Source organism: Oncorhynchus kisutch, linkage group LG6 (genome assembly GCF_002021735.2).
Source record: "Oncorhynchus kisutch isolate 150728-3 linkage group LG6, Okis_V2, whole genome shotgun sequence".
NCBI lineage: Eukaryota > Metazoa > Chordata > Actinopteri > Salmoniformes > Salmonidae > Oncorhynchus > Oncorhynchus kisutch.
In genome coordinates, this window is record NC_034179.2 from 80,766,382 (window position 1) to 80,794,311 (window position 27,930).

The window sequence follows — 27,930 nt, forward strand, 5'->3', positions numbered from 1 at the left end:
CCCCTAGCCTAGCTAACATTGGCCACCTAGCTAACGTTATCCACAACAATTTGTAACATATAGTACGGATTAGAATTTGTAAGATAACATACGAATTGTAACAGATCATACGAATTGTAATTTATAACATATAATACGAAATGGATGATGGACATCCACAAATGAATACATACCAAATGTAACGTATCATACTGATTTTAGCCTCACGGATTTCCGTTTGGTATATTACGTAAACCCATGAGTCTAGGTTGGATTTATATAGCCAACTCCTCAGCTGCCTAGGACATCCCAGATTTCGACCGGTCGGGGAGAGCTCAAAGCGCACAGGATTTGACAGATGTTCGAATCGGATAAACTGCACCGCAACGAGAGAATTGGGGAGCATTTCAGATTTACATAGTGGTAGCCCATATACGACAAAATGTCAGGACAAAAGAGTGCGAATCCGTGTAATAAATTCCAAGCGAACATTTTTTATAAAAGTAAATGTCAGAACTGCTTCAAGTCTCGGGAGCTGCATCTTCCAACTGATCATGGTAAGGACCAGGTAAGTGAACAAACATATTTATGTTTTATTAGTTTTAATACTTTGGCTATTACTCTTCTGAATGTTGATGACAGGGATGACAGATGGGCATGCACTCAATGTTATATCAGACAGTGACATTCCTTCATATTGTGTCAGGTATCACGTTCATTTGTGAAATGTAATGAACATAACGTAATAGCCAAACTTATCTGTTGTAGAAAATGAAGCAATTTGACTGAATGGCCCCAATGCATGAGTCAAATATTTGTCACCACACACCTCCCACACTGTTATAAAGAGACCGTTGACAACCCTACTGTCAGCACTCAGCATGCCATAGGCCACAACAGGTTATTATTATTTTAGAAAACATATACACCATTGCTATCTGATTATTTTGTGCTCATCTCTGTGTGCCTTGTAAATTTAGAGCCATTGGTCATTGAACGTCAGCTAAGTAAGCTCCTGTTTTAAAGCATCTGACTCAGGTGTGAAGGTTACGTATAAATATCCAAGTCTGTTGGAACTTTTGAGGAAAGAATTATCTCATGTTGAGAAGCACTCATAACACAAGAAACAAAACTCTCTGACAAAGAGTTGAGCAAGTTGAGTAACTGGCAGAGAGTCAGAACATTCCAGTCTTTGAGGACATCTAAAAAAGAGCACAAAGAGCAGTTTATCTTCTCTTTTCCATGTCAACAATATTACCCTGCCTCTTGTTTACGGCCTATTGCATGGACATACTTAATCTGTTCACACGTTTTGTAAATGCAGCATATCACTATAAGAACACTGAATCACGAACGGTCACTGGCTAATCCTACAAAGGACATTCCCTAAAAAGATACGATTGTTATTCCTTTGACATTCAAAACATGAATCAATGAGTATTGATGCTCCCTGCCAGAAAAATCCAAGACCCATTGGATGGCATAGAAAAACGATTTCATTTGATAGAACCTTCACAGGTCAAGACCCAACTCATTTCTCCTTGTTTTCCCATGCTTGACAGGCCAAACCCATCTATGGAGGCTGGCTCTGCTTGGCTGCTGAGGGGACAGACTTTGACAATCCAATTCAGAGGTCAAGGGTAAGAGAATGACAAATAACTATCTAGTCTTGGACTGTGGTTGTACAGAAATGTATCAGTAGTACTATTTTATATTCTGATAGACCTGCAAGTTATTCAATATTTGAGGCATTATTGCAACATTATCCATAACAACTCTATCTCTTAATGGCAGAAATGGCAGCGACGATTCTTCATCCTGTATGAACATGGCAGCATGAGCTTTGCACTGGACGAGTTGGTAAGAGATTCTGTATTTGAACACACACACACACACACACACACACACACACACACACACACACACACACACACACACACACACACACACACACACACACACACACACACACACACACACACACACACATACATACACCAAAAAGCTAAGCAAACCAGATCATCCAACATGAATAGAGGTTAACTACAGTATATTGTCCTGATGTATATTGTCCTTTAATGTTTTATAAGAGGATTCACTATGCATCTTTTAGCCAGATGTTGTGTGTAGTACCAGAGCAGATGATTTGGGATTAATCTGTCCTCTAATTCCACATCCCCCTCTCCCACTGATCTGATCTTCTGAAATCTCCTCCTCTGCCCTCTTTCATGTCACTCTATATAGCCTGTATTAAAACTCAGTTGCAACGGGTAATGTCTTGTTCGTGATGTCCTTTAACCCTCCAAAATATCTTTCTATTTCTATTTTTTTATATTTCTAGATAGTGTACAAAAGATACCATGATTAGCATCATAATCTCTTCCAGAATGTCCAGTCAGACAAAACTATTTACATTGTGTATCATTCCTTTAGACAAGCACTCTGCCACAAGGAACAGTGAACATGAATCTGTGTACAGCGGTGATTGACGCAGAGCCTAAGACAGGCCAGAGGAACGCTTTGTGCATCATCACACCTGAACAGGAGTTCTTTATCCGGGGGGAGAACAAGGAGATCATCAATGGGTCAGTAAATGCTTATTTGATATTACAGTATGATATGACATCACTCCTGATTTAACTTCTCTGATATTACAGTATGATATGATATCACTCCTGACTTAACTTCTCTGATATTACAGTATGATATGATATCACTCCTGACTTAACTTCTCTGATATTACAGTATGATATGATATCACTCCTGTCTTAACTTCTCTGATAGTACAGTATGATATGATATCACTCCTGATTTAACTTCTCTGATATATCAGTATGATATGATATCACTCCTGACTTAACTTCTCTGATATTACAGTATGATATGATATCACTCCTGACTTAACTTCTCTGATATTACAGTATGATATGATATCACTCCTGACTTAACTTCTCTGATATTACAGTATGATATGATGTCACTCCTGATTTATCTTTTCTGTAAATTCTTGTCTTTGATGGACAATATCTTGAATCCGTCTTGTCCGTGTCGTTTTCTTTTTACCAGCTGGAGTGAACAACTAGTCGTTTACCCACGGACCTATAAGCAGAATCAGAAGAAGAAACGTAAAGTAGAACCCACTACTTCCCAGGTGATAACTTCTTCTTTTCATAAAATTGTAACCAAGATGCCTGGTCACCGATGGCCTAAATACATGTTTGAAAATATTGCAGAAAAATATGTCAACTACTGTATATGTCAATGATGTGTTATGCCTTTACACATTATGGTAATGGAAACATATTGTGTTCATCAGGAACCCAGCCCAGCAAAGATGGCTGCCACTGAGCCCAGTTTCTCAGTCATGAAAAGTGGTGACCCTCGCTCCAGTCTGTGGCAGGGAGAGCGGCCCAGTGGGGGTCCGGATGTGGCCCCTGTCTGGACTGTGACAGATACTGATCCCCTGGGCCTGGACGAGACCCATGCAGGTGTGGAAGAAGGAAACCAGCCAACACATATACACACACACTCAGACAGGCTTTCAAGTCTGTCAGACATTCAAAGCCATTTCCTGCCCTCTAACACTGTCCTAACTTCCTGCAGGTGGTCATGCATACAGGATGAGAAAGTTGGCCTTTATTAGTGGACAGATTCATTACCAGTGTAGTAGTGTTATTGAAAGACTGTAGAAAAGGATGCAGGGCTCATGGTAAACAATCATCTCTAATATATTTCACAGACACAACTAAGATTAATTATGCGAGCAGAGCAGACATTTCTCTTAATAGCGGTCATGTGATGAACGGTAAGTACACCCTAAGTATGTGGAGGCAGACTTATTGGTGTGTCTGGGCCTAGGTTATAATGGAGAGCAGGATCAACTCCTGTAGTGCAGACTGTGCCTGTAGGGGACTTCATTAGGCTGATGAAGATGACAGGTTTTACAGATGCTTTTCCATGGCCTGGGAGCAGATGAAAAGGAAAACAAACTGGAGGCATCTCTTTAATGAGCTGTGGTCTGTTAGGTGCAACTTTATAGTGGCACTATGTAGGGGTGTCCCTCAAATGTCTACTATGGTCAAGCGTGACACTTCCTTAGATGGGAGACATTTCTGACCAGATTCCTCATATAACAAGTCTTAGAAGTTCGATTTTTCAGAACAGGATTCTCATAAAAATCTTGCTATTTGTGTTTCGGTCCAAAAGCAATGACCTAAAGTATCATGCAAAACATAGACCTAACCTGTGCAGTCACAGTCGGAAAACAACCCTCTTTATTTAATAACTCTCCTCAAGTCATGATCCCCACTACCTCCCTTCAGCCTCCAGTGACTCCCTGACCTTTGACGATAGTCTGCGGCTCTCCAACGGCTCCTGTATCAGTAGCTCTGTGAGTTCCCTGGACTCTGTGGCCAGCAAGGGGACTGACACCAGCAGCGACAGCCAGCCCACAGAGCCTACGCCATACAGAGACCACCCACCGGCCAACAAGAACATCAGGGCAGAGAGAAGGTGAGAATCATGGAGAAGACATGTTATCAGTTGTGTCTGATATTGGGAGATCTATAATGAAAGCAATGTTCTTGGACATTAGTTACAATTTGATTTATTTGGTTTTGTATTTGTTGTGTGTTGTCATGAAAATGCTAACAGGCATAAAACGGGTTTGGCATGGGCTAGGACCAAATGTGCTAGCAATTAGCACTAAAGGACAGCAGATGCCTCCCTGTTTCTCTCTGTATAAAATTGTACACACATTACACACAGCCCAACAGCACATCAAAGATCCATATTCTTCCATTACGGAGGTAATGGTTTTTAAATGTAGCTTATAGAAGCACTCCCAGTTTGTTCCCTAACTAACAGCATATACAGTATTTGGGCTACGTGATGGGAATACCTCCTTGGTCTGTGTGTTTCATTCATTGCCTTCTAAGGACAGACAGAATCCTTGCCCTGAATAAGGCCTCGAAATTCCTAAAGTATTGTGTAATTAGATATTTTGAAGGAATTCTATTTCTGAGTTCCTCACAAACTGCCAGTCATCAGAAAGTAGGAGAAATGTCAAGGCAAGACATTACACTGACTGAGGGCACAGTATTATGTTTGTGCCAACTCATACAGATACATACATGCCTCAACAAGAATGTACCATCCCTGTTATAACAGGACAGATGCTACACCCACAGTTAAAGATAGTATTCGCTTTTGTGGTTATACTGTATATACAAACTCTCTATCGGATTCTTCTAGGGAATTCCATCTATGTAATATCTGCTATCTTTCTAAACAAAACATGACACTGGAGGTGAGGATGTCACTTGAAAGTCCAATTTAACAGTAGCACTAGATGGATGTAGGTGACATGGATGTCCTCAGTCTAGGCCCAGCTTGGGGGTACAGAATAAGTGGCGGTGACATTATTCAGCTGTCATCCTGAAGTTCTTCCTGCAGGAAGTGATGTCACAGCCCACCTGTGAGGGGCCATGGAGGACACCATGGCTGTTTGTTGAATGACAGGCTTGATTTTCCTGCTTTTCAGCTGTTACAATGAGCCAGGGAAGGCTGGGAGGAGTGCTGTGGGAGAGGACCTGGGTCAGGCTGGATCCAGGAAGGGGAGGAGTGAAGCTCGCAGCAACCAGAGAGAGGTATCCGTCACACCGTCACAGTGTTTTTACATTGCAGTCAGTCCTCCCACTCCCGGTAAGGCTTGTCACATTCCTCCACTATAACACCATCACTTGAACCACACCTCATAATCCAAAGAGTAACCACAGCTTTTAAGAATAGCAACACTTGTTACCCACCAGGAGGGCCCAAGACAAGCATGGCCCTTTCGGCAGACCCCTTTAGGACAGTGTCCAGTGAATAGTGTTTCCACATCTACACATATAGATCGGTATTTTACACACCGTTGATGGAGTCTGTCATTGTTAAGGTAACGTACACGTGTACACCACACAGCTGTTCCCACTAGTTCTCCATTGGACTTGTTTGTACATGACTCATAAGACCAGGTGTTGGAGAGGCAAAGATGTCACCTCAAATGTTTCGGCTCTGGCCTGAATGCATGGTGTGTAAGGCTCATGGACAGGGATGAAGCGCTGCTCTTACATGTACATTCCACACTGTCAGGTGTGTGTGTGTGCCACGTGTGTCCACACTGTCAGGTGTGTGTGTGTACCACATGTGTCCACACTGTCAGGTGTGTGTGTGTGCCACATGTGTCCACACTGTCAGGTGTGTGTGTGTGCCATGTGTGTCCACACTGTCAGGTGTGTGTGTGTACCAAATGTGTCCACACTGTCAGGTGTGTGTGTGTGCCACGTGTGCCAATATATGTGTGTTTAGTTCCATGCCGAAAGGCAGGAGTTTGGCATGGCTAAGTCAATCCTCCCATCAGCCGTGTTGAGGCATGTGTTAGTGTGTGTGAGTAAGACAGGGAGAAGGTGAATAATTCAGGACTGTGCTGTGTTCTCTAACTAAACTGGTTATATAATGCTCTGACGGGGCTCCGTCTGCACTTCATGTTGTGTGTTGTAATCTCAGAATGGCATTCCTCTTAGACACATTTTCCATTTACCTAAACATGGATACTATGTAATTAGGGATCTGCCTGTAAGTCCCAGACAAACCTCTGCTAACTCATAACGGTGATGGTATCTTACAGTACAATGACCCAGCTGTTGTATCTGTAGGGAGCTGTTGTATCTGTAGGTAGCTGTTGTATCTGTACGGAGCTGTTGTATCTGTAGGGTGCTGTTGTATCTGTAGGGAGCTGTTGTATCTGTAGGGTGCTGTTGTATCTGTAGGGACCTGTTGTATCTGTAGGGAGCTGTTGTATCTGTAGGGAGCTGTTGTATATGTAGAGACCTGTTGTATCTGTAGGGTGCTGTTGTATCTGTAGGGAGCTGTTGTATCTGTAGGGACCTGTTGTATCTGTAGGGAGCTGTTGTATCTGTAGGGACCTGTTGTATCTGTAGGGACCTGTTGTATCTGTAGGGTGCTGTTGTATCTGTAGGGACCTGTTGTATCTGTAGGGTGCTGTTGTATCTGTAGGGACCTGTTGTATCTGTAAGTAGTTGTTGTATCTGTAGGGAGCTGTTGTATCTGTAGGGAGCTGTTGTATCTGTAGGGTGCTGTTGTATCTGTAGGGACCTGTTGTATCTGTAGGGTGCTGTTGTATCTGTAGGGTGCTGTTGTATCTGTAGGGACCTGTTGTATCTGTAGGGTGCTGTTGTATCTGTAGGAACCTGTTGTATCTGTAGGGACCTGTTGTATCTGTAGGATGCTGTTGTATCTGTAGGGACCTGTTGTATCTGTAGGGACCTGTTGTATCTGTAGGATGCTGTTGTATCTGTAGGGACCTGTTGTATCTGTAGGATGCTGTTGTATCTGTAGGGACCTGTTGTATCTGTAGGGACCTGTTGTATCTGTAGGGTGCTGTTGTATCTGTAGGGACCTGTTGTATCTGTAGGGTGCTGTTGTATCTGTAGGGACCTGTTGTATCTGTAGGGACCTGTTGTATCTGTAGGGACCTGTTGTATCTGTAGGGAGCTGTTGTATCTGTAGGGACCTGTTGCATCTGTAGGGACCTGTTGCATCTGTAGGGAGCTGTTGTATCTGTAGGGACCTGTTGTATCTGTAGGGAGCTGTTGTATCTGTAGGGTGCTGTTGTATCTGTAGGGTGCTGTTGTATCTGTAGGGACCTGTTGTATCTGTAGGGTGCTGTTGTATCTGTAGGAACCTGTTGTATCTGTAGGGACCTGTTGTATCTGTAGGATGCTGTTGTATCTGTAGGGACCTGTTGTATCTGTAGGATGCTGTTGTATCTGTAGGGACCTGTTGTATCTGTAGGGACCTGTTGTATCTGTAGGGAACTGTTGTATCTGTAGGGACCTGTTGCATCTGTAGGGACCTGTTGCATCTGTAGGGAGCTGTTGTATCTGTAGGGAGCTGTTGTATCTGTAGGGAGCTGTTGTATCTGTAGGGAGCTGTTGTATCTGTAGGGACCTGTTGTGTCTGTAGGGAGCTGTTGTGTCTGTAGGGAGCTGCTGTTGGTCATGTGTTTGAGGTTGGGAGGGACTATCACTGAACAGTATCTCTTGAGTCAAGTGCACATCTGTTTGTGAAATGACAGTCACCATGTTCTCAGACTGGCTCCGGTGATTAAGGTAGTGACTAAAGCATAAGTATCAGTCTGTCTACTTCCGACAACAACAAACACATGACCAGCATTTAGGATTAACACTACAGTATAGAACACATGTACCATCAAATCAACTCAAATCAAATCAAATTTATTTATATAGCCCTTCGTACATCAGCTGATATCTCAAAGTGCTGTACAGAAACCCAGCCTAAAACCCCAAACAGCAAGCAATGCAGGTGTAGAAGCACGGTGGCTAGGAAAAACTCCCTAGAAAGGCCAAAACCTAGGAAGAAACCTAGAGAGGAACCAGGCTATGTGGGGTGGCCAGTCCTCTTCTGGCTGTGCCGGGTGGAGATTATAACAGAACATGGCCAAGATGTTCAAATGTTCATAAATGACCAGCATGGTCGAATAATAATAAGGCAGAACAGTTGAAACTGGAGCAGCAGCACAGTCAGGTGGAAGTTGAAACTGGAGCAGCAGCATGGCCAGGTGGACTGGGGACAGCAAGGAGTCATCATGTCAGGTAGTCCTGGGGCATGGTCCTAGGGCTCAGGTCAGTTGAAACTGGAACAGCAGCATGGCCAGGTGGACTGGGGACAGCAAGGAGTCATCATGTCAGGTAGTCCTGGGGCATGGTCCTAGGGCTCAGGTCCTCCGAGAGAGAGAAAGAAAGAGAGAAGGAGAGAATTAGAGAACGCACACTTAGATTCACACAGGACACCGAATAGGACAGGAGAAGTACTCCAGATATAACAAACTGACCCCAGCCCCCCGACACATAAACTACTGCAGCATAAATACTGGAGGCTGAGACAGGAGGGGTCAGTCCATACTGGTACACAGTATGCACATTGTACTAGATGTAGAAAACATACTGTTGATGTCACAGAAGGCTGCTGAGGGGAGGACGTCTCATAATAATGTCTGGAACAGAGTAAATGGAATGGCATCATACACCTGGAAACATGTGTTTGATATGTTCGATACCATTCCACTCCTTCCCTTCCAGGCATTACTATGAGCCCGTCCTCCTCAATTAAGGTGCAACCGGCCGCTTGTAGTTGATTTTCCACAGACTATGGCTAGTGTACTGTATATATTTCTGTTTATAATATGAGATACTATATGAACTGTTGAACCCAGTAATATGATTTAGTTAGACACATCATACACAGTATGGCCACCCCATGGGGTCAAAGGTTAAACGTTAATCTCTGATTAAATCCCTCTGTAGGATTTTTCTCTTAAGTTCCTGCCCAACAGAACATATTATCCCATGTGATCATTTATGTTCCTCCAGTTCCAGTAGTTATTTTTTTGCAGGGGGGGGGGGGGGGGTAATGGAGTGAGAGGTCAAATGCCTGTTCACAGTTCACTCTGTCCCCCAGGCTCAGATTCCCCAGAATCCCCCTCACTTCCCCTTTCTCATCCTATCCTAGGGAAAAGAGACTTCATTGGAAGACAGCAACTGTCCAGAATTGTCAGTGTTGTTGGAGAAGACAGGAGGCTAGTTCACACTGCTGGCTGGAGCAGAGTGTTCTCTCCCTCATGTTACTGTTATGTGTCCTTGGATAGTTTTCTATGCAAATAGCTGGGCACAAGACGAAGAATGTTCTGGATTTACTGAAGTGGTCCTTTTTCCTTTTTTTTATTACATAAGAGTAAAAAGAATGAGGCTGTTGAAGGCTCAAGTAAATTAGAAAATAATCTTGTTTCATATGGTGCCGCTGTCTCTAGTTTCATTTAGCGCTGGCTAATCTAGATTTAAAGGGACTCTCTGATGTGTTTTTTAGAGCTATTTGGTTAGCCAGGATGAAACCCAATATGAGGTAGCTTTGGTAGGTAACAGTCAGGGATGTGGGAATCTTGTCAAGACAGAGATTTGGGACTTGTAACATCCCTGGGCTTGTGAGACTGGATGCCAGGGGCCATCAGGGATAATACAGCCTCCAACGTCTTTTCATACACTCCCCAGCCAAGCCCAGTCACCAGAGTGGAACTCATTCTTAATGTGAGTACGGTTTAATAGCCCCTGTATAGAGAGCACTTCCTCTCTCCTGCTGTGTCCAACAACAAGCCTTACATCTCACAACACTGCCTGCCAGAGACCTGCCATGACTTGTGGGTTCTCTGCTTGATACAATGCAGACGTCCAAGCTGTCTCAGTCATGATAGAGTAAAGGAAAATGAGATCTTGTTTTTTATTTGCAACAAGCTTACAGTAATACAGGACATGATCACATTTGCTAATCCATCTGACACCTTCTACATTGTTACTTCAGTAATTGATAGTGTCCTGTTGTTACACCCAGAAACTGCAGTCGTGTGGAGATCTACGCCCAGGTCAACTCACCGTCCCTCCTCCTCAGAGAAGAGCTAAGTCACTGGACCGCAGGACCTCGGAGTCTGTCATGACTGTGAGTGCTTAATACTTCTGGAATTTCTGTGCACTGAAAGCACATGGGGCCAAGTTGTAAAACATGTCAGAAAACTGTCACAGTTCAAACAAGGACGCTCTCATAATTTATACAAAAATGAAAGCCCCAAGTGGATTGACGGCAGTTTACTTTTATGTTGAAGTGTCTGAAAACAACTGTATGACCGTGCCTCTTTGAACTCCTGACTAACTTACTGTCTTATCTTCCTTATAGCCTGATTTGCTGAACTTCAAGAAAGGGTGGATGATGAACCTGGATAAGGAGGATCAGGTATAGGAATGGACAGATACAGAATGTCTTTTACTTTCGTCACTGAACACCTTCCCACGGATCCTGAATGTGTGCGTGTACATTTAGTGATGTGGATCCTTGCTATGAAGGTGAAGCCTGACAGTTCAAATGTATTATGTAGGTTTCTGCGTCTAATATCCCTTATAATGTCTGTCTGCTCCCCTCTAGTGGAGAAAATACTGGTTTGTGCTATCAGCTGACAGTCTGAGGTACTACAAGGATTCCTTCGCAGAGGAGGCAAGTTCATGTGCATTTTCATTTTTACTGAATGAAGTACACACAGATATGTGATTTTGTGAGGACAGGGAAACATGGTTTTGTTTTTGTTTTTCATCCCAAGTCTTGAATTGATGTTTGTCATCTTCTCTTGTTAGAACTCAGATCTGGAGGGGGAGATTGATTTGACCAAGTGTCATAATGTCTCAGAGCACCAGGTCCAGAGGAACTATGGCTTTCAGATCCATGTAAGACTAAATCTATACCTACAAAAATTGAAATCAACAGATGAATGTTGATCCATTCTATACATACAGTAAGTGTCCTATACTCAATCAAAGTAATATTCCAAATGTCTTCCCTCAGACCCAGAAGTGTGTCTTTACTCTGTCAGCCATGACTGCAGGGATACGGAGAAACTGGATCCAGGCCCTCATGAAGAATGTCCATCCATCTAACGCTCCTGATGTAGCCAGGTAAATGGCGTCTGTAATACCAGCCTCACTACTACATAGTAATACATTAGTAGACTACCACCATTCTATAGTAGTGATGGGAAGGTCTCTGCCTTTGTTTCGGCAGAATGCCTAATTTCCTCCGTCAGTAAGTATTTGTGTTATTCTGTTGTGATTGTAAAGCAGCTTGACAGTCCATCACGTCCCTTGCAGCCCATCAGAGTCACTGCCCCTCCCTAAGCCAGACGTGACCCAGGACTCCTCCCCCTCCTCTCAGGTCCCTACAGAGAGAGTCCAGGGGCCCAAACAGAGCCGCATCCATGAGAGGAGACGCGAAGGGCGCTCCAAGACCTTTGACTGGGCTGAGTTCAGCCCTATGGCCCTGCTAGCCTCTGAGCAGGAGGTGCAGCAGGAGACAAAGGAGCCTCTTCGGATGGAGGTAGGGGACCTGGAGAGGAAGAGGAGGCGAGAGGAGAGGAGGAGGAGGTATGACAGCATGCTAGGCTTCCTTGTGGGCTGGGAGATGGACTGTGACAGAGGAGGTATCAGTCCCAGGTCACCCAGGACTCACCAGAGGGTGCAGAGGGAGATTGAACAGTGCTGGCAGCAGGTGGAAAGGACTGCCTTTAGACAGGAGAAGACTGTTCCATTGTACACGGAGTCCCAGGGCAAGGATAAAGAGGATATGGGGATTCTACTGGAGACCTACCACAGGAGGGTGAGTCTGTGTATCTCAAAATGATTCCTAACAGGAACAATGTTAACATTATGAGGTGCTTTCTCTGCTGCTGGTTGGCTTAACGGTGGACTTACTTTATCTCTGTGTCTTGTGATTAAAGGTAGAGGAGTTGAAGGGCCAGTTGGCAGAGTCAGACCATCGCAGGCTTGAGCTGGAGGCTCATTTGAGCACTGTATTAGGACGCCAGCATCATGCCTCCCTGCCGGTAAGGCAAAGTATATATTGGCCTATACATAGTATGGATATGCTCTGTATTTCCATCTATAATACTTCCACTTTGCAACAATGATAACTACCTAATTATAAACAATTGTCTTGCCTCCTCCTGTAAGCTTGAGGCCCCAATGTGCCCAGAAGCTGATCTTCCCTCTTTGAAAAGCCTGACGGACATGTACAGGGAGACCAGAGAGCTCCTCCAGCAACAGGAGCTGAAGAAGCAGGACATACAGGAGCAGCTCCAGGAGCAGCTTGGCCTGGCCCTGTCATCAGCCCCTCTGGAGAAACACAGCTCCCCTGGAACTCACCCATCACCACCACCCAGCATCTGGCTACATGACACCGAGGGAAACCTCCAGTGGCTGGAGGATCTGTTCCCTGACTGCCCTATATCAGTAAACACACCTGTCATGTCACCAACCTCAGACACAGAACTCTCATCCTACTCTGTGCCTCAGAATGGAAGTGAGAACAGAGGGCCTAACTTGGGCAGTGAAACTAGCTCTCAGACACAGTTTGAAAATGGAAGCCATCAACAGACATCGATTCCAGAATCGCACACAAAAAGTTGTGCATGGAGCCTGGGGGAAACTCAGGAAAGAGCCAACAGCGTGAGAATAGACAACCTACTATGCTGTGAGACACCCAGACCCACGGAGGAGTACGTAGACCCAGACCAGGCCATCGTGATGAGGAGACTATCCCAGGAGGTAGAGCTGCTCAGCAGCCAGAACGAGGCCCTCAACCAGCGCAACCAGGAGATGCTCAACCAGCTGACAGAGGCAGACAGAGAGATAGAGAGACTGAAAGCAGAGCTTATCACTCAGTACAGTGGGCCTCAGTTCCTCCCTGAGGCAGAGCAGCACAGCCAGACCAAAGTGGAAGGCCTGGAGAAGGAGCTGCGCAGGAGAGATGAGCAGCTCCAGGAGGCCCCGTCCCTACTAGCCTCAATGGACCAGCGTCTGAAGGAGACAGATGTACAGCTGCAGCTCAGGGAGGACACTTTCAAAGACCTGGGCTTCCCAGCAGAAGAGGATGATGATGATGATGATGATGATGAAGAGGAGGAAGCTGGGGAAGAGAATATCAACACACACCACCTTGGAGAGAAGGAGCGGGAACACCTTCAACAGTGTCTGCAGGCCATGGAGGCCAAGCAATTAGAACTAGAGAGACAGCTCCAGCACACAGAACAGACCTGCAGGGAGCTGCAGGCCCACAACACACAACTCAGAGAGGCTGAGCGGTTGTACAGCCAGAGAGCCATGGAGGCAGAGGCTGACATCGTAAGGTTTAATGAGGAAGTAGAGAAGGAAAGGACAGTGGAGAAAGAAAGTGGATTAAGGTGTAGCAGTGAAGGCAAATGGCAGGAGGAGGTAATATTGGATTCAGGTGAAGAAAGGGTTCAGCAAGTGATGGAAGGGATAAGGTTGATGGCCAGAACCTTAGGGAGAGTAGTGCAGGTGATTGACAGATCAGATATGGATGTGGTAAAGATGCCATTAGATAGAAAGTGTGTGGAGGTGAACAAGACAGTGGTCAGGCAGCTTCAGTTAGAGGAGGAGTTTTGGGGAAGGCTGTTGAACAGTTTGAAGGTCAACCCATCCCAGTCCAATGAGGATAAACTCACAGATGTGATTCTAAGTCAGATTTTAGAACACATGGTAGTGGAAAAGCAAACGCTCCTCCTAGCTCATACTCTTTTTTCTCATAATAAGACAGATTTAAACATAAACACTGGAGGCCTGGACAGGATGAATGGATGCAGGTCTTTGAGAGACCTGGACATCATTGGAAACATAGCAGATGAAACAGGTTCAGAAATGAAAGAGGAAGATGATGATGAGAGGATATGGAATGTGTACAACCAGCATAATGACACCGATGACTTCATAAGCCGACATTTCACAGAGATCACACAGGAGAGAATTTTCCTGCTCAACCAAATCGCCTCCTCAGGCATAGCCTCGGCCAATGACGAGCTCCAGTCCCTGGCACAAAGACTTTGTCATTTCCACAATGTAAATGAGCCCCGGTTAGCTTCCATACACTGCACCGCCATGGAAGCCTTCTCATCCTATCGTCTCAGTAGGCTTAACACTCTACACAAGAGCCAATTTCAAGAGACTCAACAGGGACTGCTCATTGCTTCTTCTCCTTTGATGTGCAGCAGATGTGCTGGGCTGCTGAGTGAAAACCAGCAGCTTGGGGCCAGACAGTCAGACCTGGAGAGACAGGGGAGTTCCTCAGTGGGATTAGGGTTGACCCCCCCGAGGCAGGGTGAACACATAGACTCACAGCAAACAGCCACACAGCTACTAGACACTGCAAGTGAGCAGAAGACAGAGACGCCTGCAATGAATGCTGCAGGTAAAATGGAGGTGGAAAGCCCAAACCAGGGAGTGACTGCAGTAGAGGAAGTGTGCTGGGTTAGAAGGTGTGCAGAGGTGGTGGATGGTGACTTCCTGACCAACAGCATTGAGAGTTCAAAGATAAAGGTAGAGAGTAGTGTAGATGAGGTAGAGAGTAGGGTAGATGAGGTAGAGAGTAGGGTAGATGAGGTAGAGAGTAGGGTAGATGAGGTAGAGAGTAGGGTAGATGAGGTAGAGAAAGGAATCCAGGAAGTTGATACTGATAAGGATGTAGAGGAGAGGAGCACTACTGAACCCCATGAAGAAGCAAACACTGTGGGGGAGGAGGAGCTGGAGATTGTGTTATCATCACTGAGAGGTCATGTGAAGGATCTGGAGGAGCAGCTGTCTGTCATGGCCAACATGAAAGCAGAGCATGATGGGAGAATGGCATCTCTCCAGCTGAAACATAAGGAGGACATAGAAAAGCTAAAGGTAGGACAACTCCCATAATAACAATTGTCGATGATCATCAATTATATTTTTGGTTGTTCCTGAATTCACTAGAATTAAGATGTAATGAACCAACCCCAGGGAGTAGTGACCATTATAACAATGAATCTGTGGATCACCTAACAGTCCACTGCGTCTGTGTTTGCCCCTGCAGGCCACATATGAGCATGGCTTTGTCACCATGGAGGAGTCCCAGCAGAGGATCGTGGGGGAACTGCAGCACAGACACCAGCAGGACCTGCAGCGCCTGCAGTTAGACACAGACAGACTGCTGGAGGAGGAGACGGCTGCTACTATCACAGGTGAGGGGGGACAGTGTGTGTGTGTGTGTGTGTGCTGTGTGTGTATGTTTAAAGGTTAAATGTTTTTAGGATATTTACAGTATGTGTGAAGGCAGAGTTTCTCAGAATATTGATAAGCTCACATTCCCATGCCACTCTAATGGAGTGAACATATCCCCTTTTATTGTGGAATTAGCAATTGAAGCAATGAAGAACGCTCACCGTGCCGAAGTCAAGAGAGAGATACAGAGGGCATGCCATGAAAACAACAATGCAGGACATGTGAATCTTGGAGAAATATGCAGGCAACACAGGTAAATGTACTACCTGTTGATCTATGTGGTTGTAAATCGTCAAGGAAAGCACATGGCCAGATAGTACACTGGATTGGCTACCAAACACTGAGTTTTGGACTGATAATCTGCATACTCCCTGTCCTTGGCTCTGTATATGTCTGTCTGTATAACACACAGTGCACCTTGTGTCTAGTCTTGGCCGTGGTTTTCAGCTCTCAAGATCATGTTTTGTGTGTGTGTGTGTGTGTGTGTGTGTGTGTGTGTGTGTGTGTGTGTGTGTGTGTGTGTGTGTGTGTGTGTGTGTGTGTGTGTGTGTGTGTGTGTGTGTGTGTGTGTGTGTAGTGAGGAGCTGGTCTCCTGTCACAGGGAGCTGGAGGTGTTGTCCCAGCAGTACTCTCTGAAGTGTCTGGAGAGCTCCCACCTGGGCCAGGCCCTGGAGGCAGAGAGACAGGCTCTGTGTCAGTGTCAGCAGGAGAACCAGGACCTCAGAACTCGCAACCAGGTCAGTCACATTATGACCATGTATCATCACAAGTGTTTCTGCTCCAAGCCAACTAAATCTGCTGCCGGGTCCTCTGTCTTAACACACATAGTAGAATGCATAACGTATACTTTTATAAACGTCATATCAGACTGTTACAACACTCTGCAACAAAACCTTGAGGGTCCCTTACATTTCCCTTAGTATTTCCCAATGATGTCTTTGTCAAATACAAAGTAGCAGTGTTAGTAATGATGACTGTGGTTGTCTTTCCAGGAGCTGAGTGGCCATCTTGCTGCAGAGATCACCAGACTTTGCTCTCTGGCCAAGCAGGACGCCTTCCCTCTTAGTCAGGAGAGAGATGTGTATGAGCTGGAGGTAAGTCTTCAGTAGTACTTCACTGCACAATAGCTATGTTGCTTAAGTATAACAAAAAAATTGTTGTATAAAATCTTTATCTAGTCCAGTCAAGTAAAGTTTGATGTAAAGGTAAACTGTATCTGCCTTTGACTGGTAACACCACTAGATGTCACCCTTAGCAACATGACCAACTTACAGCCTCTAAAACATATGACATACTCATGTGCTGTACATTCTGTGCTGATCTATGGCACCTTGGTCCTCTGGTGTTGTACCTGTATCTGAGGCATCAACTGTGATTCTGTCTGACTGTTAGATCTCCCTGCGTGTGAAGGAGTCAGAGGTGCAGTGCCTCAAGCAGAAGATCACCTCGCTCAAGGATGAACTCCAGACAGCCCACAGGGTGAGATCACAGCACAGCACACACTGGCAGAATAACAATAGCCTTTGTCTGTATAAATGTATGAAGAGTAGACATAAGATGGACAACACTATTGTCCTGCTATTACCATGTATTACTGTACAAATATTAGCATGGGTCATACTCTATTTAACCTGGTAATAGTGCCTGTTTATAGCCTAATCCCTGTTCCCCCCAGGATAAGAGGTATGCAACAGAGACGTACAAGGACATCTACACAGAGCTAAGCATCATGAGGGCCAAGGCAGAGAGAGACCTGGGACATCTCAGGGAGAACCTGAGGTTGGCCCACAAAGCACTAGGAGAGCTCTCACCTGCAGTGGACACAGATAATAATGGTATACATGACATTAAGATGGTGGTCCTGCCTTCAGGGATTCAGAGATGAACCACTGATGTGAAAACGACAAGGTGTTGAGTGCTGCCACTCTGAGGTCAAAACCTGCATGACAGCCAAGTCTCGCTGGATGTTTCCCCAACCACCTCTGGTTTTGGCAGCATCACTAGTCTGTATCGTACAGATGTCATTCATTGCGTAATACAGACAATTTGTGAATAACCTCATTCTGTTATGTGTCTTAATAATATTGGATGTATCTGAATCCTCTGACTGTTATCTGTGCAGTTTGCTGTAGCATGTCAGTTAGTCCTTTAGATTTTGAATAACCCTTGACGTTCTGTCCATTTCTTACACAAATGAAAGAAAGGGACTCTAATTAGAAGTCATCTTGTACAGTGGTGCAGCATAACCCTATAGAGATCTCCTTTGGGTACACATGTATAATAAATATCTGAAACATCTGTTTTGCCCTTTCATGGGCCTTTACAGTGTCTCTTAGGGGTGTGGTTGTCCGTTATTCTTCCTCATACATGCACTTTGACCTCTCAATACTGGAGCCAACTAGTTGGTTTTAATCTTTATACTGGAGGCAACTAATGTTTTTAATCCTTATACTGGAGGAAACTAATGGTTTTAATCCTTATACTGAAGGCAACTATTGGTTTTCATCCTTCTTTCATCCATCATATACTCCCTAGTTCTGTTAGGCTGAATAATAGAACAGACTGTCCTGGTAATGTAGCCAACATTTTGGGCATGGCTGCACCTTGTGAATAATCTTCTACAAATTCAGTGGATGGTGTAATATTCTTGTATTTTCTGCATGTCTGCGAAATGTAGGAATGTCAACGGAAAAAAATAGTATGCCATGCCAGTATTAGAAAAGCTGTTGGTGATTCTTTATGTGGCCTGACAGTAATCACTTTTGAAATACAAGCTTTACCATTATGACTTAATAGTCATGATGCTGGATCTGATTTCTGATATTTGTTTCTTTCTCCGTAGAGTGTCAAGGAAGATAACTGCAGCTGAACAAAGAGACACAACGCACAACGTGGATTGTTCATCGGTCTATCCATGTTTACACCATTTAGCACTTAGAGATCCAAAGTTATATTGTCAAACATTTTATGTCCTATCTAATGTTACTGTACTACAGAATTTTAAAAGCGCATTATTTGAGGATTCTGTATTTTTTTTACATCATTGTATCTAAACGCACACTACTATTTAGCCTGTCTACGTTTGTAGATAGGTTAGACATTTTGTAGACGTTTTCCTGATGACTAACATTTATGTCAAGGCGTTTGTAAAATGTGTAGAATTATTACCCTGCTATGTCCAATCCAGTTATTGAACGGGGATATTTCTAAAGACAACTCAGATTAAGTTTGCTTTTCTTACCTGTGAAATATATGAACAAGTATGTATGTACCGTCTGAGTCTATAATGTAAAAGTATTATTTGTTTGTGAGTGGATGGTTTTATTTGGAGGCGTTTATCTTGGTCCTGCTAGTACACATTTTGATGTTCTTTATTCATGTCAAGTAATCTAATGATAAATTAAATGGATTTATTTTAAACAATTGTATGACCTTTTATCAGTCTGCTACTGAATAATCATCACATAATCAAATCATCAGAGGACAGGGAAATATACAACATATTATATAACTATATTATATCTTTATTTTACAACAAAAAAATAACATCTTTATCATGAATGGAAATGCAGAAATGTATCATTATTAATAAAATATTTGTTTAGGTTCACATCAAATGAAACTGACAAAACTCTCCTCTCCCATAATGCATTGCCCGTTTACCACCAGCTGCCAGCTGAGTTCTTTACCAATGCAAGTAAACTACGATATGCTCTTTTTGGAAAGGGAGCACCCCTTCAGCTTACTTTATTAATTTTAATAAGGTAGGTAAAATAGTTCGTTTATTTACAACTATTTTCCAATAAGTGGGTCCTCGGCAACATGTTTGTTATAACGCATGTTATTATGGATGAATAGCGAGCTAACTCCAGCTAGCTAGCTAAAGTCGGGTTGTCAACACAGTCGCTGGCTAACGTTAGCTGTGGTTATATTGCGGCTTTGTTTACACACTGTTTACAAAGGCCTGGATGCAAGTAGCTAGCTAGCCACTAGCCAGCTACCGTCATCAGTGCACTCACCTGCAGCAAGGAACGACGAAGGGTAGGTAACCGGTACTATGTTGAACGGGCAGCTCCCATTTTTCTCTAGTAACGACGTTAGAAAGAGATAATATTTCAGAAATGGATTCTATCTCGAAATGGTATCACGCAATGCGACCTTACATTTTGTAGACTGAATTTGCTGTCACGAGTTACAAATTGATAGTCATCAATAATAATATTAATGCTTGGTTTAACGATAAATTGTTGTTATAGTGATGCATTAATAGTACAGATGTAGGATCTTAACTTGATCACTCTTGTTGATGAGAATTTTCCTGCACGGCAGGAAATACAAACTTAAAAGTGTATTCAAGGTTTTAAAAGGCTTCTAAAGTTTGTAATTTAGCTTTAAAATGTCGTACATGATTTGCCCTAATCAAAAATGGATAAATCCCTACAAAACATGTTCATTAATTATAATCCACATAGCTAATAATTCACATTTCCTGTTGCTTCATGATTATGTTCCTGCTGTAGCAAACTGCCTCAAATTAAAATCCTACATCTATTGTGTAGAAAAGCTGCTTTTGAAATTCTGTCTATATAGGCTAGGTTTAAAGTTTGTCTGCTGAATAACCTATGGGCTTAACCATCTTTGTGACTGTATCTGGCTTAAGGTTATGGAGCTGTCGTCTCAAGACCCTCATCCTATGGCTTTGGATCTCTCAAAGAGATGTGGGAAGAGTCATCTGAATCCCAGGACCACAGAGGTTCTGGACCTGATGAAGAAGCCCAGCTGGCACAGCATCACTGATGACCATGTGTCCATGCCCTGCATGCAGCTCCTCTCTGAGAAAACACTAACAGACACAGGTGTCAGACTTTCCTACGGGACTAGGACTTGTGTTCGCTCCCCCCTTTTACATAATGGTATGGACAGAAGCTTACGGGACTCAGGGTTGTACGAGCCACACCCTACAGAAAGCCTAAATGCAGAGAGCCCCATTTCTGAAAGTATTGAGGGAGACGAGAGCCAGAGTGACTCTGATTCCATTTTGCTTGTTTCCAGTTCTAAGGAAGCACCCTCACCTCAGGACTATTTAGACAGGGGATCTGTTAGTCCCTTAGTGGATTCTCCATCCCCTGGCGCTGTCTCTTTGGGTGAAGCTAAAGGTTGTTTTCTACTGCCCCAGACACTGAGTTCCCACAGTCCTGACAATACATATTCAGAGGATTCATCTGAAAGCACAGAGGAGATGTCAGTGAATGCAAAACCTGTTCTTAACCTGTCGGAATTAGCCGCTGTTTATGGGAAATATGTCAGGTCTCCTGTGGATATCTCAAGTGATGATAGTGATGTCATTGAAGTTCCCATCACCAATGAAAAGAAAAAGATTCGCAGTTTACCTGTTGATGTTCAAAATGAGAAAAGGCTGACAGGTGAAGCTAGTAATGTTGTAAAAAAAAGCCTTTCTCCAAATCCTAGAACAATACAGCTTGGGGTCAGCGCTCAGAAACTCACCAACAATATCACTCGCCATCATTCAAAATTACATACCAAAAACTCAAGTAGAATATTACCCAAGGAACATTCTGGCGACACAATGGACTCAAAAGAGAAGTCATCTAGTTCAGAGGATGAGTCTTGGTTACAGCCAACTGTCTACCTGTACAGGTGTGTAGTAGAATCTGATGACTCTGATGTGGACCGTCGGACAGTTCGACAGGACCCCTCTGAGAGCCTACGTTCCTTTAGAAGGCCACAGAGAGGATTATCACCTGCTACAGAGTCAAGGACCAAGGCCACACATGTGGAAGACATCCAACAGGAGTGGACAAAGCCCTCTTCACCCAGGAGCAAAAGGTCAGGAACCAAGCAGAAAACCCACCAGAGAAGCCCAGCAAAGCAGGCCTCAAGTAGTAGAAAAGCAGCAGCAAGTAAAACAAAACGGAGGAGGGAGAAACACAAACAAGCCGGCTCATCCTCCATGTTCTCCCACGAAGAGGCAGAAATCAAGCTGAAATATGCAAACTACAAACAGGACAAAAGGGCCAGTAAATCAGAGGACTTTTGCCCTTTTGTGCACATGGAGCAGAGGGAGTACTCTGCTTGTACAGTGATCAACGATCAGCAGGAGGAGAAGGATGTGAGGCGGAACAAAGGACAGCAACAACAACCAACTGGGTCTTTGTCTGGTGTCGTTCCTAAGACGTCTTGTTATCGTCTGGGTCGCCTCAGCTCAAAGAGTAAGTGTCAGCCCCTAATGGTGTGCTGCCTGTGTGGTGGGTCTGCTAATGCTGTGGGCCTAGGGGACCTACACGGACCTTACTATCCAACTGAACCTGCTTTGGAGGAACAAGGCAAACAGCAGGCCCAGAGGGAAGAATACAAGGACAGTGAACTGTCTGTAGATTGTAAGATAGGCCTATGTGGTCAGGTAGGGGAGAATGGGTTACATGAACTGAGCAATGTGCCTAGAGTAGAGGCTGTAGTTGATGACTGCTGCATCACAGTCAGTGATAGTGAAAGCTCCACATTGCCTTCAGCCAAAAAGCTCCGAACAAATGGCTGCATGATGGACGGCCACAGTCTGCCTATGGTGCCCCACAACACCAATGAATGCTGGATCCACGAGGACTGTGGCATATGGTCCACGGGTGTTTTCTTGGTTAAAGGAAAGCTCTACGGCTTGGAGGAGGCTGTTCGGTTCGCCCAAGAAACAGTGAGTCAAATTCAACGATACCTCTTTGTTTGAGATAATGTGCATTTGTGCTTGCATATCTCGAGTGCAACATAGATGAGAACATAACTGAAAATATGATCATATTGCTGTGTATGCTAAATCAAAATGCATTGGTGTCTTCCTAACATTCCTGAAATGTAGGTTCGGTCTGCCTCACTTTATCAAAATATGTAAACAAGGTCAAACTGAAGCAGCTCAGATAGACAGAGGACCATTATGCTTGTGACTAGGTAACACACAGTGCCTTACTCCTTCACTGTTTCCTTGGCCTCTCAAATACAGCTTTATGCAAATATGCTTTTTTACATTTCCTTTCTTTTCCAGGTGTGTTCAACATGCCACGCAGCAGGTGCAACCATGGGCTGCTTCCAGAAAGGGTGCCCCAATAAGTACCACTACTGCTGTGCAGCTCAGTCAGGTGGGAAGCTGTCCTGCTCTGCCTATGTACAATTATGTCAATGAAGAAACATTGTGTTGACTAAATGTTTTATTTTCTATATATCTTTGCAGGCTGTGTGCTTAACGAGGAAAACTTCTCCATGAGATGTCCAAAGCACAAGGTAGATGTAGCAGTTGTCATTCCAGCAGTACCGGGTAAAATAACAAAACACAGGATGTTTAAGGAAATATATGTACATTTGTGAATAGCTATCTTACTAACATTTACAAATGTAGGTGTAATGATTAATAAATGGTGAGCAAACTGTTTGTAAATGCCGTATAAATGGTTTATTATGGACCCTTAAAATATAGGGTTGCCTAAAGATCATTAATTTCTAGGCTATTAGCGCAGTGTTTCTGAAATTTTGCACTCTTGTCCTTTCCAGAATAAATCATTCAGAGGTGTGAACATGCCAGACAACAGATGACAGGAGAGAAGGAATTGGACACCATGGAAGGTATGTGATTTTCTATGCCCTTGACATGTTACATTCATCATGTGAGACCAGACGGTTTAAAATGTACTAACTATAGATGTGTGTCCTTTGGAAGAGCTCCGGCTTTATTTATAAATAGGACGGTAATTTAGTCATTGATGCTCATCAGTCAGACTGTGAGAGATCTGTGATTGTGCATCGTGTTAGAGCCTGTTTTAGTGTTTGGGACAGCTAGGCTTCCCTAAGACTGTGTTGATTTGATTGTTTTCTCCACAAATAAGTTGAGCATCTTTACCCACAGTATGTTTAAAACAGGACTTAGGGTAAGATTTCACTATTGTTCAAAGTGACATCAAACTCAAACAAGTTTGTGCTAATGATCCTCTGGAGCACGTTGTTCCCAAACTGGGTCAGGACCCACTTGTGGGCTGTGGCAGGGTCCAGGTGGGTCGTGGGATTACATTTTTTGTCCATTGCATTTTTACCAAAAAACATCATTTTTTTAATGATACATTTTTGGGATAGAAAAATGCTTTGTGTGAATTTAAATTATTAAAACCAAATAGAAAATATGTAGAAAATATATTGCACCTATATATTTGTAAATAATAGCCTATAATCTTTGAGCTAGACAACCAGGCCCCATTTATTTTGTTATAATGTTTGAGCATTGGAATACAGCACTAATGTCACGTCCGGACCTTAGTTCCTTTGTTTTTGTCTTTGTTTTAGTATGGTTAGGGTGTGAGTTGGGGTCTATGTTTGTTTTTCTATGTTGGTTTTTGAGTTCGGCCTAGTATGGTTCTCAATCAGAGGCAGCTGTCAATTGTTGTCTCTTATTGAGAATCATACTTAGGTAGCCTGGGTTTCACTTTTGGTTTATGGGTGTTTGTTTCCATGTGAGTGTTTTGGCCACACGGTACTGTTTCGGTTTTGTAAATTCACGTTGTTATTTTCTGTTTAGTGTTCTGAGTTTGAATTAAAAATCATCATGAACACTTACCACGCTGCGCTTTGGTCCGATCCTTACTCCTCCTCAGACGAAGAGGAGGAAATCCGTTACAACTAATCTGTCAAATTGTGTAGAATTGCAGGAAATGTACTTAAGATCTGCCACATTTTCTCCCAGCTCCATTGCAACATGTATACAATTGCAGAAGAAAATGTTCTTTATAAAGCAACGTTTTGTTTAAACTTCACAGCAAAATGTGTAGAATTGCTGGAAATTTGCTTCAAAATGTAAAATGTTTCTCTCCACTGCCAGATTATATTTTTACTTATTATTATTTTTATACTGTATTTTTTACTTGTTCTGTCTGTGTATGTTTTATCACAGCTCAAACACTTAAGGTGGGAAAAAAATATTTTTTTTATCTCGGGCTTCACAAGAGATAAATGAGTGAATGTGGTGCATAAAATATGTACTTTCACACCCATGTCTATCTCAGTGTGTGACCCTAGCTACTATATAAGTGTACTGTAAACTTGAGTAACTGATTATTTTTGTCCAATTCTATAACAGTGTCACTGTTCCCTTGTGTTTCCCTGACAGCATCGGATAGATACTCTCCTTCACCCCAGATAAGAGGCTGTGGAAGAACTGCAACATTCTATTCATGTTTTCTTTTATCTCTTGAATGTTTACATTGAGTCCATGTTACTTTAGTATTATTAATGATTCTGAATTGATTGTACCAATGAAGCCAAATGTTCTTATTGTGTGTCTTCCTGCATATGGCCGTAGTCTTTTTGGCCCGTCTCCACTGTGGAAGCTTGAGAGTTGTGTTGCCAGGTTTGTTGTGCTGTTTGCTTTGTTGAAAGACCAAAATATCACTGTTGGTCCTCTTTTTTATTTTGTTGAAGTTTTATATCTATGTTTGGTCTTTTTACCTTTTAATACTGAAATGACGATTGACATGTGTTTGTGTTCACAATGTGTGACAGACTTGCTATAGTTTCCTTATTTGATAGGAACCTTTATTTAATAGGAACCTTGAGAGGACAATAGTTGAGTTCAGTATTCATCCTAATTAACAGTGATTGAAAGGCCAACCAGTCACTCCCCTGATAATATGACTTGTTTTGCAAGATTGCTACTTTGAAATTCAGATTTCTGTATGTTACTATAAGGATTTTTGCATCTCAGATTATCCTGGTGGTATGCTTTAGTAATCATTCGGAACTAAAAGGCAACAGAGGAAGTGATGGATCTGCAGCCCAATTCTGATTTTTTTTCCCGCTAATTGGTCTTTTGACCAATCACTTCAGATCTTTTCGCATCAGATCTATTTCAGATCTGATTGGTCAAAAGACCATTTTAGTTAAAAGAAATATCAGAATTGGGCTGCCTATCTAAATTCAGTCATAAAGGCATATTTATTTTCTATTTATGATTTAATCATGTTGTGCATATTTATTTATGTAGTGTTCAGCTGACATGGTGGTAGTGCTGCTCAATGAGGAAAGGGTACAATGTTGCACAAAGTTTGCAAAGGTTCAACCCACTGGGCACACACTGGTTGAATCAACGTTGTTTCCACGTCATTTCAATAAAATTACGTTGAACCACTGTGGAATAGACGTTGCATTGATGTCTGTGCCCAGTGTGAAGTGATTTTGAATTTGACCTGATATCATTGGCTCCAGAGATTATCATTTTATACTGGGTTCTGTTAATGCAGTCCATTAAGGAAATGTATGGGTGTTCCAGTCTTGCATATGTGTGAGGAAGAGATGGCTAACACATGGAATTAATTGTCTGTAACAGCTTGCAACTGTTGCCTTTTTGTCACCTGTTTGAATAAAAGCTGACATTCCTGTGTACGTCAACTGTTTTAAGATGTGATCATTTTTATCATAATTAATCTCTTTTATTAGATGTATCCGTGATTCAGTGGGACAGGTTAGGTTAAGATTTTCTATATAAAAATGCTTGAACATATGTTGAACTTGTGTTGCATACAACAAAGGGAAGTCTGGATGTATCCGTGCTGTTTATGTTTTCTTTATGTAAGTACAGTAATTGTAGATAACTGCCCTATTCTAGACTGCTATGGTCATTTTGAACCATTCACCCTCTCCTTGTACGAATAATTATTCTGCAAACTGTTCAGACGCCTTCTGTGACCTATTCATCTATTCCTCTACCTCTGTTATCAGGAATAATCTGCTCTCAATGTTTTACTGCGCGTGTCTGCCTCACTTTAAACTGGGTGTCGTCCTGACCTGGTGGGTGGTGCACACAGAGCATATCTCACCTTGTTGAACCTAGAATATAACCGTGTTCCCACCTGCTAAAATAGACTGGCATCCCATTCCTGTGTGAGAGAGCTGTGGCTTTGTCTCCAGGAAGAGGGTTTAACTGAGCAAACCTCTGCATTTTAAGCAGCCAATTTCACAGAGAATATTCAAACAGCTGTTGTGTTTCCTCCCCATGGAAGATGAGACTATATTTAGCTGCCTTTCATTACAAGGGTTTACACATGGACAGCCATTTGGAATGGCAGCTCCATATGCTAACAGTTTGATATCTTAGCATACAGATGTAGGATCTTAATTTTAGCACTTTTGTTGCTGAGAATGCTCCTGCACTGCAAGAAGTACCGATGAACTTTGTGATTTACATAAATTCACTGAAAACCCACACTAACACACAGTGCCTTCAGAAAATGTTCAGACCTTGACTTTTTACACATTTTGTTACGGCCTTATTCTAAATGGATTTGAAAGAAATCCTTAGCAATCTACACACAATACCCCATAGTGACAAAGCAAATGTATAAAAAAAATCAGAAATACCTTATTTACATAAGTATTCAGACCCTTTGCTTTAAGACTCAAAATTTGGGTCAGGTGCATCCTGTTTCCATTGATCATCATTGAGATGTTTCTACAACTTGATTGGAGTCCACCTGTGGTAAATTCAATTAATTGGACATGATTTGGAAAGGTACACACCTGTCTATAAAAAGTCCCACAGTTGACAGTGCATGTCAGAGCAAAAACCAAGCCATGAGGTCGAAGGAATTGTTCATAGAGGTCCTAGACAGGATTGTGTCGAGGCACAGATCTGGGGAAGGGTACCAAAACATTTCTGCAGCATTGAAGGTCCCCACTAACACTGTGGCCTCCATCATTCTTAAATGGAAGAAGTTTGGAACTACCAAGACTCGTCCTAGAGCTGCCGCCCGGCCAAACTGAGCAATCGGGGGAGAAGGGCCTTGGTCAGGAAGGTGACCAAGAACCCGATGGTCACTCTGACAGAGCTCTAGAGTTCCTCTGTGGAGATGGGAGAACCTACCAGAAAGGACAACCATTTCTGTAGCACTCCACCAATGGAAGCCACTCCTCAGTAAGAGGCACATGACAGCCTGCTTGGAGTTTGCCAAAAGTCATCTAAAGCCTCTCAGACCATGAGAAACAAGATTCTCTGGTCTGATGAAACCAAGATTGAACTCTTTGGCCTGAATGCCAAGTGTCAAGTCTGGAGGAAACCTGGCACCATCCCTACAGTGAAGCATGGTGGTGGCAGCATAACGGTGTGGGGATGTTTTTCAGCAGCAGGGACTGGGAGACTAGTCAGGATTGAGGTTAAAGATGAACGGAGCAAAGTATAGAGAGATCCTTGATG

General features: G+C 43.2%; 2 protein-coding genes across 7 annotated transcripts; both read left to right on the forward strand.

Annotated features, from left to right (window-relative positions):
- Window positions 1-303: 303 nt before the first annotated feature.
- On the forward strand, window positions 304-19,115 carry LOC109884101 (uncharacterized). 5 transcript variants are annotated; one of them, XM_031827840.1, is made up of 23 exons: window positions 304-547; window positions 1,542-1,619; window positions 1,774-1,839; window positions 2,413-2,564; window positions 3,046-3,130; window positions 3,296-3,467; window positions 4,302-4,491; window positions 5,522-5,627; window positions 10,447-10,551; window positions 10,786-10,842; window positions 11,032-11,100; window positions 11,238-11,327; window positions 11,446-11,555; window positions 11,718-12,252; window positions 12,374-12,478; window positions 12,606-15,335; window positions 15,508-15,655; window positions 15,831-15,948; window positions 16,273-16,432; window positions 16,688-16,789; window positions 17,088-17,174; window positions 17,371-17,530; window positions 18,538-19,115. In XM_031827840.1, the coding sequence occupies exons 1-23, from the start codon at window positions 422-424 to the stop codon at window positions 18,552-18,554; spliced, it is 5,568 nt and encodes a 1,855-aa protein (XP_031683700.1). In that variant the 5' UTR covers window positions 304-421; the 3' UTR covers window positions 18,555-19,115. The 5 variants fall into 5 exon arrangements, with proteins under 5 accessions (XP_031683700.1, XP_031683697.1, XP_031683698.1 ...); XM_031827837.1 differs by having other exon boundaries at window positions 17,371-19,115; XM_031827838.1 differs by having other exon boundaries at window positions 11,721-12,252; window positions 17,371-19,115.
- A 217-nt stretch (window positions 19,116-19,332) lies between these two features.
- Window positions 19,333-26,123, forward strand: LOC116374485 (uncharacterized protein CG5098-like). 2 transcript variants are annotated; one of them, XM_031827842.1, is made up of 6 exons: window positions 19,333-19,736; window positions 20,356-22,401; window positions 22,747-22,840; window positions 22,933-22,982; window positions 23,250-23,321; window positions 24,853-26,123. In XM_031827842.1, exons 2-5 carry the CDS (start codon window positions 20,359-20,361, stop codon window positions 23,289-23,291), a joined length of 2,229 nt encoding a protein of 742 aa, XP_031683702.1. In that variant the 5' UTR covers window positions 19,333-19,736; window positions 20,356-20,358; the 3' UTR covers window positions 23,292-23,321; window positions 24,853-26,123. The 2 variants fall into 2 exon arrangements, with proteins under 2 accessions (XP_031683702.1, XP_031683703.1); XM_031827843.1 differs by having other exon boundaries at window positions 19,339-19,459.
- Window positions 26,124-27,930: the final 1,807 nt, after the last annotated feature.